Source organism: Pseudochaenichthys georgianus, chromosome 1, assembly GCF_902827115.2.
Source record: "Pseudochaenichthys georgianus chromosome 1, fPseGeo1.2, whole genome shotgun sequence".
In the NCBI taxonomy this organism is placed as follows: Eukaryota; Metazoa; Chordata; class Actinopteri; order Perciformes; family Channichthyidae; genus Pseudochaenichthys; species Pseudochaenichthys georgianus.
The window spans coordinates 37,449,866-37,465,137 of record NC_047503.1 but is presented as its reverse complement, the minus strand read 5'-3'; the positions used below and the strand labels follow the sequence as shown (position 1 = coordinate 37,465,137).

At 41.7% G+C, this 15,272-nt stretch overlaps 1 protein-coding gene across 2 annotated transcripts in view; it reads left to right on the top strand.

The window, feature by feature from the left end:
- The window catches only part of arhgap10 (Rho GTPase activating protein 10), a 58,356-nt gene extending 44,213 nt beyond the window's left edge, over positions 1–14,143 (top strand). Inside the window, exons 20-23 of one of the 2 annotated variants that reach the window (XM_034086118.2) lie at positions 2,836–3,001; positions 8,918–9,004; positions 10,464–10,555; positions 12,770–14,143. In XM_034086118.2, the coding sequence (XP_033942009.1) occupies positions 2,836–3,001; positions 8,918–9,004; positions 10,464–10,555; positions 12,770–12,858 (434 nt within the window). In that variant the 3' untranslated portion in view covers positions 12,859–14,143. The remainder of the gene's footprint in view (positions 1–2,835; positions 3,002–8,917; positions 9,005–10,463; positions 10,556–12,769) is intronic. The other variant, XM_034086119.2, reaches the window with a different exon arrangement.
- The last annotated feature ends 1,129 nt before the right edge of the window (positions 14,144–15,272 follow it).

Genomic DNA, 15,272 nt, shown 5'->3' with positions numbered 1-15,272 from the left:
GGTTCATAATTTAGCAGGAGGTCAGAAATGTAATTTGAGCCTAAACCATTCAAAGCTTTATAAACCAGCAGCAGTATTTTGGAATCTATTCTTTGACACACAGGAAGCCAGTGTAAAGACTTCAGAACAGGAGTGATGTGATCCACTTTCTTAGTGTTAGTGAGGACTCGAGCAGCGGCGTTCTGAATCAGCTGCAGCTTTCTAATAGATTTGTTAGTGAGACCTGTGAAGACACCATTGCAGTAGTCCAGTCTACTGAAGATAAAAGCATGGACAAGTTTTTCCAAATCCTGCTGTGACATTAGTCTTTTAATCCTAGATATGTTCTTTAGGTGATAGTAGGCTGATTTAGTAACTGTTTTAATGTGACTGTTGAAACTCAGGTCAGAGTCCATGACTACACCTTTTGAACATTGCAGACTGAAGCTCAGCGCTAACTTTTATACGTTCTGCCTTGGCTCCAAAAACCATTACCTCAGTTTTATCTTTGCTTAATTGGAGAAAGTTCTGACACATCCAGTCATCAACGCTATTTACATGAATGTAGCTATCGCGATGTGAAGCTACCTGGTTTGTCTAGAACTTTTTAATGGCAGGAACACCTCCACGTAGCACCACACAATGATCACTATCAACACCTCTATAACAGCGAAAACGTATTTGTTGCAATCCAAGGTACCTAGTATTACCTAATAAATTGGCAACTGAGTGTATTTACGCTTTATTACTGCTTGGCTCTGAATTAATTCACTAATGATTAGCCTTTGTGTTCCCTGGTGACCACTATGGACCCTAGCAGTGTTTGCAGAAGACACACTGAACTCTGTTGCCGGCTATCTGTATTCATCTGTGAAGAGAGATTAGCATTTATAGCTTTATGTACCATGGTTTTCCTCTGTTCAATTCTTTAAATGATTTGCCATTTCATCTATTAGTGGATACAAAAGGGAAAGTATGATAGGGGCTCTGGCTGTTCATCAGGTGATCTGATCACCTGACTTGATGACCCAACAAATCTAACTCCAACTATTTCTGATTCATTGCCAGTCAAATCCCTTCCCCTCCATTCAAAGGGAAAATCTAAATCTGCTTACCAGATAGTCTCTCTTCCTCCCTATTATATTATCAGGGATTAAGGGCCTAATCCTCTTTTAACCTTTGTATATGAATCCCTCATAATGGCTTAAGCAAGTTGTCTCTGCATTCAGGAAGTGTTTGTGAACGCTGCATGAGTTTGTGTTGTGAAGCCCTACAACAGGTACAGTAGGTGAACATTGTGGGGAAATCAAATTATAATTATTTCAGATCATATTAGCAAGCTTGTTGGCAAACAGTTGTTTATTTACATATCTAGCAGTTACAGAGCAATATAGATCAGCTGAGATCTGCCCCTTCCACCGAGGTCTTCAAAACCGGCCTTAAGACCCTCTTCTTTCGGCAAGCCTTCCAATAAACTTTGAGCATGGTACACCTGGAGTACTGCCATTTTTATCGCTATCTCCGACTTTTATTTTTGTACTCTATTTTATATTTTATTTTTTGATTTCTTATTATTATTACAATTATTTGTTTAATCTCTCAAAGTGTATCAGTATCCCTTGTTGTGAAGCACTTCGAGATTTGTCTTGGCAGATGAGAAGCGCTATATAAATTAAATATATTATTATTATACAATCAATCAATCAATCAATCAATCAATCAATCAATCAATCAATCAATCAATGTTTATTTATATAGCCCAATATCACAAATGTACATTTGTCTCAGTGGTCTTCACAGTGTGTACAGAATATCAGTATGATAATACGACACCCTCTGTCCTTAGACCCTCACATCGTACAAGGAAAAACTTCCAAAGAAAACCCAGTTTAAAGGGAAAAATGGGAGAAACCTCAGGGAGAGCAACAGAGGAGGGATCCAGGACGGACAGACGTGCAATAGATGCCGTGTGTAAATTGAAAAGATAATTCATTTGCAACATAGGTAGTCCAAATGTTTGGAAATGCATGTGTGTATAATATTAACATATAATTCACTTGGTGCTGTGTTGCTGTTTACCTGGTAAATATAAGTCCAATATTCACCCTCTTCTTAGCTCCGTGTGCTCTCCAGTGACTTTTGAGGCATATATCTGGCTCTTCCAATGCTCAATACTCCACTTTGTTCAGCGCCTAGTTACCTGTCTGCTATAAGTCGCCAAACGGGTGGTGTGACCTCTTTCACATTGTGAAAAGTCAAGTTTTAATTAATACAATGGAAATGAAATAAACACATTGTACATTACTTAAGACCTGTGATGGCCCCCAGATGCATGCATGGTCCATACAGAATGTATAATGAGCCCTGCACCAGTTCAATTCTATCTTAATAAAAGATGTGCTTTCGGTTTAAGCTCTTTGATATATGTTTGCTTGGGAAAAAAAAAGAAGAAATGGTAAAAAAAAAAAACGACTTTTTTAACATTAACAGCTGCTTCCGTGCCTCCCCCTTCTCCCATGGGCAGTATCTTTACTTGACAGTAAAATTGAAATAAAAGAGCGCGGATCTCCCTAGTGTTTCTCCGGTTCCCGTCTTAGACTGCAGAAGAGTATTATCATGAACAATGCAACCTCGGTTGTAAGTCACGTCTGTGTTGACAGCAGTTTGATTCATAAAGTCCCCTGTTGATGCAGCTTTGCCTTATATCTTAATATTAATATCTTATATAAATTATTCAACCGTTTTATCAGGCAAGTTCTCATCAATAAGATGGAATAGGCAGCATTTTTACAGTACAATAAAACATATGGAAAGATGTAAGTAATTAATGTTGTAATTTCCTTTTTTTAATCTCAGTGTCAGTAATGGGAGATGGAGCCACCCTAGCTACAGATGAGACCTCGATGGGCAGCAACGAGTCTGTGTCGTCTCAGTCGTCGTCAGCCTCGGCCTCGGAGATCTCCAGAGAGAAGAACGACCACATCCCGCTGAGCAGCAGCCTCAGCTCAGGCAGCAACTCCAGGTGAGAGCTCAGCTATGTTCAAAGGTGCAGTCTGTGGGTTTAGAGAATGGTTGTTGATTAATTGTTCTAACACAAAAACAAATAAACCATTGCCTTCAGAGCTTCATCTGAACATTATCATGTGCCAGAAAGCGTTCCTCTGCCACCATTGCTTGTCTTTATACATCCATGGCCTTTCCTCTGTGCTGCCTGGAAATTAGTTTTGAGTCTGGGTTCAGGACACTTTGTTGGGTTCACATTAACAGCGAGGGCTGTGTATAAACACCAGGTTTCTTGCAGTGCACACAGAATAGACAGTTATTAGGCCGTGAGGAGATATTCACTTAATGTGCCAAGAAAAGTGTATTCGATTAGATTTACAGGCTCAACCTTAAAGTCCCAAATCAATGTGACTGTGCATCAATGAAAATGACTACAGTATAGTCATAATGAATCCACAGAGTTTACCTTCAGATGTGGGCTGTGTCTACCGAATGGTTTTCAAATGAAATTGCCTATTTCTTCATATTTTAATTACTGTTTTAGGATCCAATGTTTGTGTTGTTTGGATGCTTATTGATCCTTCCCTCGTGCATCAATTAAATCACATTCTATCGTATTCAGACAATGAATACATTCAGAAATAGCATCATATAAGATATAACACAATGTGGCAGCGACAGTTGTTTTTCCCAAAGAGTATTTAGCATCGACCAAGATTGATTTTTGAACATTATAAATGCAGCAAATAAGTATACATTTCCCATTGAGAGTCATCAAAAACGAAACAATTTATAAGCAACAACTTTGGGTGTCAGCTTCAATGTTAATGCTTTTAGTCAGTTATAGTTTGTCCTTCTATTTCTGTCTCTTAAATATAATAGAAGGAAATGCTTCATCAGTTTGGTGCTTTGCTCCCTCTGGCTTCTCCTCACTCTCCCGACTAAGTCCTTGGTCGTTTTTGTTGTTTCCAGCCCGTGACTTGCCCTGAATGCTGATGTGAGAGATGAATTATCGGGTAATGGGTTATACTGCAGATGTTAGACTCGCCGTCGTGTCTACAGATTCACCTTGAAATAGACTTTTTCCTCATTCACCGTCCCCTTCTCCTTCTCTGCCAGCTGAAAAGACCTTTATCAATAACGTGAAATCCACCTCGCAACTTGAGAGGACAATGTGATTCCTTTCTCACTTTGACCTCTGTGTGTATGTGCCCACCTGTGTGTGTAGGCATGTTCACTTCCGGTGTTTTCTTTATGTCGCAGGATCAGATGAGCAATACAGTATTTTATGTAGCCAACCCCTTTTTTTGTATCCTGTGGGTATTTATTTGTTGCACTTTCCCACATATGAGGCATCATGCTGTAGGATGGAAGGAGCAACCAGGAGGAGGTCGTACATCTCAGCTCTTATTTGTTTGGGAGACAGGTGGCCGTGTAAATCGCATTGACATTGGGGAGATATTCATCTTGTTTACCCTTATAGGCGCAGCCCCTGTCCCTTTATGAAGACTTGCGCCATATGTCGCAGGGTGTCGCCCTGGCTTTGTTCACTCATAAATCTTAGCATGTGAGATGGTGGAGACCTGTTAGCACAGCACCTCGCTGGCCTGGAACCCAGGGATTCGGCTTCAGTCGGGAAGGCAACTGCTAGATTACTTCCAGCAACTCTCAGAAATGTATTATCTGCACTTCGGTGTGCTCAAAGGTGCACCTGGAAAACAGCATCTTTTTACCGGTTTCCTGCAGGATAGCTGCAGCAAAATCTGCCTGGTCATACACAAATGCATCCTGACTCACTATATCATGCCGTGACTCTTTGTGGACTCTGGCATGATTTATCATCTCCGTCATTTTCGATGTCTTGCCTCATTTCTCCTCTTCCCCCTAAATTCAGTCACAGCTCTTCTCCCAGTGGTACTGTCGCCTCAAGTCCTTCCCAATGAGTTTACATTTTTTGGCGACTTTTCCTTCCTCTCTCCTGCCCTACCTCCAGCCCTCCATGCCTCTCGCCGGCAGACAGCTGTGGATCATAAAATGGTGGATCAGAGTTTATTTCCTGCCCACCCAAACTGGCGGAGGCTGTGCACGCTGCTTGGCTGATGGTTTGATCCCACTTTCTACTAGAAACATTACTAAATCCCAGCGCTGCCCGTCTTCCTTTGGTGAAAAGACAGTTGATAGCCCCACTCATCCCCGCGTTAGAGCCATTCCAGGATCAACATGGCCTGGATGCAGCAGGGGACATTCCTGCAGTAATGAGAAGCAGCAGTCTCTGCACGTTGATGAATTTCTCCCTGCTACTAACCTGGCAGCGTGGGACAGTGTGATAACCCTGATGTTTCAAATAATATACCAGAAGACCTTCACTTCACCTTGGATATATGCTTATAAATACCTCCCAACTTTATATTCTTTAAAACCTGTTATGTATATTACAAACATCTCATTTCATTTAATCGTTTATTTGAACCGGGACAATGCACATTAATGAACATTTTAAACAAAATAATGCTTTAAAATGTAAATGAGCCGGATTTTAGCTTTCAGCTAAGTTCCATCCGTAGTCACGTCACATACAACATTTATGAACATAAGATTTATATACATGGCAAACAGAAATACATGATATGATCAATAGGGATTTCCCTTAAAATGATTGTTCAAACCCTTTTAGTGTATTTAAACATGTTTTCAGAAGAAGCGTAGCTCGTCTTGTGATGGGTGAAAACAAGGGATGAGCAATTCAAAGCCTGATGCTATTTTTGCTGAAGAGAAATGGCAAACGATTTCCCTCGGTTTGGCTTAGCTCTAATTGTGAAAGCAATTTTGGAATTAATCCATTTACCTCTGGTACATTTAACAAGTTTCTAGGGCAGCCATGTGGCATGACTGTTTCATCTTTAATTATTTAGATATCTGTTTATTTTTGAAAGATCTTTGCAGATCTGTATAATCTTCTTGCAGCAGGAAGAAGCATTTAAGATATGCTGACTTCTCTATCTGAATTCAGTAGTCGAGGTTGTTGTGTGTGGGTTCACCTGCAGGTGGGTGAGGTGTGGTGCTCCTCTGCTCTCCCTCCTCTTGGCTGTGACCCAGCAGACAGTGGTTGTGCCTGGGCCCAGGTTAATGAGTGGATTTGCTGCACTGCAGCGCACGTTCCCCCCATGCTGATATGGAGCAGCTGAGCACCACAGTGGCCCCACACTGCTGCAGAGCTATAAATCAGCCACAGTCAGGCCCGAATGGAACGGCCACCGCTGGGGATGGACAGGCGCGCCGGGAGGGAGGCAGGGGAAGAAATTGCGGGAGGAAGTGTTGAAGAGGGGGGAATGAAAGCGTGAGCCCAGTGCTGTGTGCTCACCTATGTCTACATAAGATCCCCTACCATGTTCCCCCACAAAGCTCTCTCTCTTCCACCAATGCCAACGTAACCACTCTTCACAACATCCTCTCAACCCCTTGCCCCTCCCCAGCTGCTCTCTCTAATTGCCTTTATTAACGTCTCTATGGGAGCGGCAGCTAGGAGCAATTTGCTCATTATGTACTGTATTAACACTGGCCTTGGGGCAGGCATGGAACACAGAGGGAAGCCTGGCTTGGACTCCTGCTCTCTCTGCTGCACTCTGCCTTTATCAGGACCCCTACCTCCATCCTGTAGGGGGTCATAGACTCATTGGCCACGACAGCAGCTAGAGAGAAGCACAGCTCCAACTGTAACCAATTAAGCTTACGGTGAAAGTGTTTAAACTTTCAATGTCCATGTTGTTTTCACATTATGACTAATAGCTCATAAACACACTGAAGTCTGAAGAACAACGACGCTAATGAGCTCTCAGATTCGAGTTTTTAATGTACTCTATTTCACGTGATACAAAGTGTCATTTTTGAATCAATGGCTTTAATTGTGGATGTCACCCTAGTTGTGGTCGCACAAAGGTTTGAATTACTTTAATACTTAGAGTAAAGCAAAAAACTGGCCCGTAAATATAATATTCCTAAAGAATCTACACATGATGACTGTTTGCATCGCTTCCTGAATCCTCTCCCTATTCGTGCTCAATCCAGATATTTGAGTGGGAATGTGTTATCTGTCTGGTCTGTGGACTCGAGATGAGTTTGCGGTTGAACAAGTTAATCTACGACTACTGTATGTTAGGAGTTGGCTTAAGATGTGGAGCACAACACATTTCAAAGCTATGGTACAGAAGGTCAAATACATGTCTTTGTTTGAGTTGAAATCGCAGACCTTCAGAGAAACATATCAAAGACTCTCTTCATGTTTAATGTCAAGAGCCAGTCCTCCTGAAGAGGCTTCTTAGCAGATGGAGGGACATGGATTATTTGATTTCTGAAAGCCTGTTGTCCTGGTTATGGTGATGCATGTACAGCCTGCACGCAATAAGCATTCGGTGCGACAGCCCCTGTAGCTGCTGTACGGTGGAATGAAATATGTCGGAATATTTAAGTGATCTGTTTACCTAAATAGATCCCAAAAGACGTGTTGACCCAACGGTGCAATGATTTATTCTATCGTGAATTATGATTGTGAACTTATTTGACTTTGCCTTCATGACACAGAAGTGACAACACATCTGAAGGCAGCACGGTGAGAACGTTGATGGTGACGAAGCTGCACCCAATCGCAGTTGTTGTACTCGATGGGTGTAGAAATGTATTTTCACCTTGTTCCCATATAACCGGAGCCTCAGTGTAGCTCACCTTTTGCTTTGATGCCACCCCTTACAGTAGTTGCTACCACAATTGAATAACTTAACAATGTATGAGAACACATTATGATTTTCTTGGCGAATTTCTCACCTTCACTTTGTTGAAAAGCCAACACGTTCAAACATTCTCACTCTGTTCCCAAGTGAGAGATCTCAGGCTTGTCAATAGCTCAAGAATTGCATTTAGAAATGAATATATTAGGTCCCATGCTCCAACAGTGCATCATACTATAATAATAATAATAATAATCCTTATATTTATTATAGCGCTTGATCAAAGACTCTCAAAGCGCTTTACAAATACACATTACACATACAGATCATACATGTAATGGTCATCTACTGTGGACAATACCCACTGGAGCAAATCCGGGTGAAGTGTCTTGCCCAAGGACACGACGGCCTGACGCAGTGGGGCGGGAGCGGGTTTCGAACTTGATCTGATGATCAAACGCACAGACCACTGCGCCACCCGTCCCTATACTATACTTAAGATATGCAAAGGAATAAAGAAATACAATAGGGCAAGAGACATACAAGTGAATTGGAAGAATAAGGAAGTATACATATATAACATAAAGCTGAATTTAAAATAAATACATAATGGTTGCTGTAATAATATATACATATGTGGATATTCTTAGAATCAGAATACTTTATTTATCCTTGGGCGAAATGAGGGTTTGTATCAGTTGCCCCATTTTATAATAAAATAAGATAAATAGATATGCATCAGAGTGAGAATGAGAAGTCCTTTATTAGTCCCGCAGCAGGGAATCGGTACATTAAAGTGACACAGCAGGTAAAGAAAGGCAAACAATAAGAGTAAAGCACACGTATTAAATATGGAGACAAGAATATGAAGACAGGCACACGTTAGTAAATAAATGAAGGTGTTGAGTTATTATACAAATGTATGATTTGCACATAAAATAGATTTTTGCACAGAAGAACGTCAATCATATTATTTAATCATAAAAGGTAAAAGCAGACGTGCAGATTTAACATATAAAAACAATAAATGTGTGTCTTCAGAAATGTGTCCAGTGGTGTATTATCAATGAAGATGGTAATGGATGGAACAGTTGAATAATGGAATAAGTTATACAGCCTTTTGTCCGTATTCAACCGACAGTCCCCTACGCCAGTCTCTTTTCAGACAACAGACATCACCGTAGTGTGTGTAAAGGTGTGTGTTGTCTCTGCAGGGAACCCATAGCAGGATCTTCGCTATCCGCAGCCCCAGAGAGCCAACCTGCCTCCACCACAGCTGAGAAAGAAAAGCCAGAAGAGAGGTAAGACCCCCCTTTCTATTTACCTTGTTCCTCCCAACTCTATTTAATCATTGCAGTTGACTTCTTTTCAGTCTGTATCTCTTTCGTTGAGTCATTTCCACACTCTGGCTAAATGTCACACTCTGTGATTCTTTCACTCTCTAAGTTTTCACTCACTTGCTCCATTACTCGTTTCCTCTCCTTATCTTGCATGTTCACTCAACAGAATAACCTTCTCCCTCGCTCGTCTAACATCTACTCGAAGATTTGCACATCAATATTTCCCCTGACTTTTTCATGTATTTGCTCGCTGTTCATTCGGCTTGCTTTGAGGAATCTTAATGTTTGAAGTATTTGCTCTAGCCGGCGCAGCAGCAGCAGCCGCCTGTTCTCCTTTCAGTCAAACCCCAGATACACACAGAGGTATTTAACCAACAGGATGGGACTGTGCACACCGTCCGCCCATTACTCTGATCTATTGCTCCGCTTCCTTCAGACCTAATGATGAATTCATGTTTAAACGTTATCGAGTACAATTGTAAACAGCTCGGTCATTCTGTGGGCAATCCATTAATGTTATTTCCTTATAGAAATACAAATCCTCATTTCTTCCAGAGAGCATTCTTCCAATTCTCAATTCAAGAGCTGGGCTGAACATTGTTGTATTGACAACTTTGTGACCACAAACTTTTTTTTCAATTTGAATATCTTCTTTTGACTCTCTCATCCTACATTGTCGCTGCTCGGCAGAGAGAGAATATGAAATATTTATCAGGGCATCGTGAATTGAAGGCACCATTTTTACATGGTAATGTTTCTGGCATTCGAGATAACAGTTTGCAGTGGTGGGCAAAACAACCTTTTTGTGGCAATGTTTTTTTTCGTTATGTTTTCCGGAGCGCAATTGCATAAACACGCCTTTTTACTAATGTTTTCAGAGTGCGGTGAATATGGCCTCTTTGACGGCGCTCTTTTACATCAAACTGATTTAAAATGCAGCGTCTGAGCCCACAAATGTGAGTTAAAAAGCTGAAGCAGCGTGGAGAGAGATTTCTATGCTACCTCTGCGTGTGTGCAAAGCTTCTTTAGAATCCCCCCGCCACTTTTTAATTATCTCACCAAAGATGGTTGTCTGCTGGGCGGACCTGATGTGTGGCTGCCTTTCTGGCTCTACAAAACCTGTTACAGACAGCGCTGAGCTCAGTGTGTGTGTGTGAGTGTGTGTGTGTGTGCACGCTAACAGGTGCGCGTGGGTCTGTTTTGACTCACTCACTGCTCTGTCTAGACTGGAGATAGGGCAAGACAAGAGTGTGTAGCGGCCGGCTCCTCTCTTTTTAGTTTTTTGCTTATATTCCAGCCTGGCCCGTTTCTGCTGGTTCAGGCCAGTGAGTGAAGGAGAAGCAGGCCCCGGGCCCAGATTGAACCGTGGGGTAATCCTCCCCAAAGCTCCGCCAGCTCACTGATTGCCTTCATTTTTCAGTGTCACCAGCAGGAAAGCCAAGGCAGTGTTCCCATGTGAGGCTGAGCACGACTCTGAGCTCTCCTTCCAGGTCGGCGCAATATTCAACGCCGGTAAGTGTTATCGCCTACACCAGTCGCTCACTCAGAACCAGCCCCGGCATATTGGATTTGGAGGAAAAAAACCGAACACCACAATCTGATCTGCAATCGAACAGAGAGATGAGACGAGGAGTGGGAGAGCAGGGGGGGGGCAGGAGACACAGATTTGCTCTTTAGTGTGTCTGGAAGAGGCTCCACTGAGCTTTAATCACTCGCAGAGGAAATGAGGATTTTGTAGTTCCAATTTTTTGGAGACAGTCCATATGGATATGGAATATGCTTTACTCGGAAATGTGGTGATTGATAAGGTCCCAAAATGCAATGCTGTCCTGGTGGTTTTTTTCTTTCTGCTTTAAAGGTTCCATCAGATCCTTTTTGGACAATTTTAGCATCCGCTGTCCTGAAATATAAGTAGTGCATCTCCCATCGAAATTATAATAGTATAAAGTTATGACTATGTTGTCAAAATATGACAGCAGCCATTAATAAATATGGATTAGGCGACTAAAGCCCTCCATCAATCATATCATTATCTACTGTACGTACAGTATTTCCTGTTGTGAGTCCTGCACTTTAAACCCATCAATGCTTCCTGTTGGTGGAAGGGGTTCAGGTCAGGATAAAAGCCTATGATGGCAACATGTGTGTTATTAGAAAGTGGATTTCTAAACCATAAATAAGAACACTTATTATCTGAAAAATAATAATAACACAAAATGAATAAAGAATCACATTTAACATGTTTTTAATTAGTTTAAATTAGAGGACATTATCTTGTTTTGTAGCTTAGATGATTTGGTTTTATCTCGTATCTCGTCTTCGAACAGAGTTCTGTTCATACTCTGCCGTCAGCAGGCTTCACAGGAAGTGACAGACATTAATGTGACATTAATGTCTGTCACAGGAAGTGACAGACATTAATGTGACATTAATGTGACATTATGAGGTTCCTTAGCTCTACATCTGCAGTATGTTGAAGACCCTTGACATTTTGCCCATCTATTCAGTTTATTATGTATGTGCACTTATGGGTTGTTTTTGCCTGAGATATATGTGCATAACAAATGTGCAAAGGGTCAGGAGGTCTGAATACTTGAGCTGGCCACGACTGTACATACTGTATGGTTTGCCTACAGGAAAAAAATCGACATATGTTGACGTTTTCTCACCCTTAAACTGAAAGGAGAACATTGCCCTACTTATTTATTTTCTGTAAGGCACAAACTGTAATGACTGCTGGTTAGGCTTGGTTCAGTTTAATGGTGTCGTATAGCTATACCCAGTCATGTATAAACCAACCACAACGTGCACAAAGAAAAACAGGTGAGCATTAATGCTGAGGTTTTAAGTTGTGTGCTTATTAGAAAAAGCACACTGACTGTAGATCTAGTTTATTCTTACATCTAGCATCTGGTTTATTATGTATTGACTAATGAATAATAAAAACACATTTGGCAAAGAATATCCTAAAGATAGCAGCAAGATAATCCCCTCGCAGTTTGTTATTGTACTCAGATAGGGGAGGGGGTCTTTGTTTTTCTGTTTTCCTCATTTTAATGGGGACAAGCTGATATAAAAACACCTTTAACAACGGCGGAAAACATTAATAATTCAGAACGAGTTTTCTTCCTGCCGTAGCCCTTGCATTTGAAGACAGACCTGTCAGTCAATTTGGGAGTAAAAGCGGGTTCAAAGTGTTTTGTTGGTTTTGAATTTTGGTGGCGGGTCAACTCTTTTGATTACCTGTATGAAAATAAAATGTTATTGTTCATTCCATTCACAATACACACAAAAGCCCTGTCGATAAACGCATGTCTTTGTGTCGTGAGGCTGACTGAGACAAGAAGTATTGATTTAGTTTGTCTCCATTTTCCAACTGCAAATTCTCTCACGATGTTGAATTGACTCACTTTGGAGACATTTTCAGGAAACATGGCACAAAAATGATCTTTTCTCCGACACCGCCACACTAAGTAGCTTTGTCTTGCATCTGAGGTTAGACTGAATTTTAGAATGAAATTGGATCTTTAAACAAAGCTGAAATGTACAATAGACGTCTCCGTGGAGTTTAGTGTAACAGCATAATCACCGCATCCTCTTCATACCTGCGCTCTCTCTGCTCTGATTCACGCTGTATACTCACCCGAGGCACCGTGTCCTCTGCTCTGCCCCCTCTCCTCTGCTGTTGCCCCCCCCCACCTGGTGACGCTGTGTCCTCTCCCGCAGTGTTCAAGTCGCGGGAGCCGGGCTGGCTGGAGGGCGAGCTGGAGGGAAAGAGGGGCCTCATCCCTGAAAACTACGTGGAGTTCATGTAGCGGCAATCACAAATATTTATGGACAAATGATTATCACCTCCACCGGGAAAGATATGCTGAGATACAGGTGCTTCAACTCTGACATTCACCATAGAGCCTTCTTTACCCAATTCCCTGAATGATCTCAAGTAAGTGATGTTATTACAGGTGGACCATTCTTCATAGTTTCTCCGTTTGAATTAACTTTGGTCGAGTATCCGCATGGATTTCAGCATTGCACTTACACTATCCTGCCTTATACAAAGATGCTGTAGCCTCTCAAAATCCAGGTCGCTTTGTAGCAGCAGGGAAAGAGCGTCTCTCCATCCAAGGCCTCGCTCTCGACCCGAGTTATACATGGTATCCATGAGCTCCCAAGTCAAAGAACGATCCAGAAACTGTAAGGAAGAATGTCGGCACTTACTGTAACCTGTTTTTGTAAATGCATTTTTTGCAGCTTTAGAAACTCTCTGCAATGATGCAAAGTTTGTTTTCAGCTTTTAAGAGATTAGAGATACTGTTCCTGCCGTGCCTTACCGTCAGAACACCCAGTGTAAATGTGTCCCGGTGTGTCTGAGCATTTATTGGAGTGTTACTGCTTTCACTTTGAAATCGTTGTGTTTTCTGTCTTCTTAAGATGTTCAAAATGAGGCACATTGCTATAGTAATTGTATTTAATTTAATTGGCACTTTGATTGCATGACTTTTGAATTTATAAACACACTCTACTGTTTTGTTCTTGGCGCACTCCCTTACAGAAACAGTGATACGCCTCTGATGACTGAAAAGCCTCGTGTTTTAACACTAGGTACATTTACAGTAAGTTGGCAGTCATGATTGAAACCAAGTGTTTTGTATCTGTTTAGTTTATTTTTAAAGGTTATTTTAACGTTGCTCAGTTTCCTTTTGAGCAGATAAATGAGACACTCCCACAAAGTTAACATTTTGGTTTAACTATTTTATCTTCAATGTCAGTTAGACCAAAGAATGCAGTATTTTACATCCGTTCAGTGTATATAGCCTAAGTATAAAAATATATATGACTGCCAAGTATGTTTTACAAGTGTCTGTTAAGTGATGGACCGTTTCTCTTATGGATTGGTTTTAGCATGAACACGTCTGATTACAATTCATCCCTCAGCTGTTAAACAAGACACTTACATTTTTCTGACAGCTTTGGTTCAAGTGCTATAATTTAAAACATTGATTTATGACATTTGTAAAAGGCCTCGACTTCTTTCATTGTTATACCTTTGGGTATCCTGTTGATCAATGTTAAACAAATAAAGATTGTTTTTGTTCTTTACTGTATGTGATGAATGTTTATTTTGAAACTGCATTTTTTTTTTCAGGCAGTGATTTCATTCACAGAAGTTTCAGCAAAGTTATTGAATTGGATTTGTTTTCTAAAAAATATAAAGTATGTGGACAAGAATAAGGTCATAAAAGTTTCTAAACTAGGAGATATAATAAGTGTTAACTTTTTATTTGGGGAATATGGCCAATGTGAAATCTAACACTATTTTTCATTTGGTGATGACTCATGTATTCCGTCTCTGAGAAGTTAAAAAACTAAGAATACCTTTCACTGCAGCCAGTGCTTTCACGACAAGCCATGCAGTGCAAAGTTATCCTGCCTCTTTATATATATATATATATATATATCTTACCTATACTTAACATAACTTCCCAAAAAGGAATCAAAATGAGATTGTTACCTTGACTAGAGAAACTCAGACTAATCCACCGTCCTTAACTATTAACATCTCAGCCTCATGTTAATTACTAGACATCCATCCATCCATCCATCTTCTCCCGCTTATCCGTGGTCGGGTCGCGGGGGTAGCAGTTCCAGCAGAGAGCCCCAAACTTTCTTTTCCCTGGCCACATCAACCAGCTCTGACTGGGGGATCCCAAGGCGCTCCCAGGCCAGCGAAGAGATATAATCCCTCCACCTGGTCCTAGGTCTACCCCTTGGTCTCTTCCCAGCTGGACGTGCCTGGAACACCTCCCTAGGGAGGCGCCCAGGTGGCATCCTAACTAGGTGCCCGAACCACCTCAACTGGCTTCTTTCGACGCGAAGGAGGAGCGGCTCAACTCCGAGTCCCTCCCTGATGACCGAACTTCTCACCTTATCTCTAAGGGAGACACCAGCCACCCGGCGGAGGAAACCCATCTCGGCCGCTTGTATCCGCGATCTCGTTCTTTCGGTCATGACCCATCCTTCATGACCATAGGTGAGGGTAGGAACGAAAATGGCCCGGTAGACAGAGAGCTTTGCCTTCCGGCTCAGCTCCCTTTTCGTCACACGGTGCGGTAAAGCGACTGCAATACCGCTCCCGCTGCTCCGATTCTCCGGCCCATCTCACGCTCCATTGATCCCTCACTCGAGAACAAGACCCCGAGATACTTGAACTCCTTCACTTGGGGTAAGG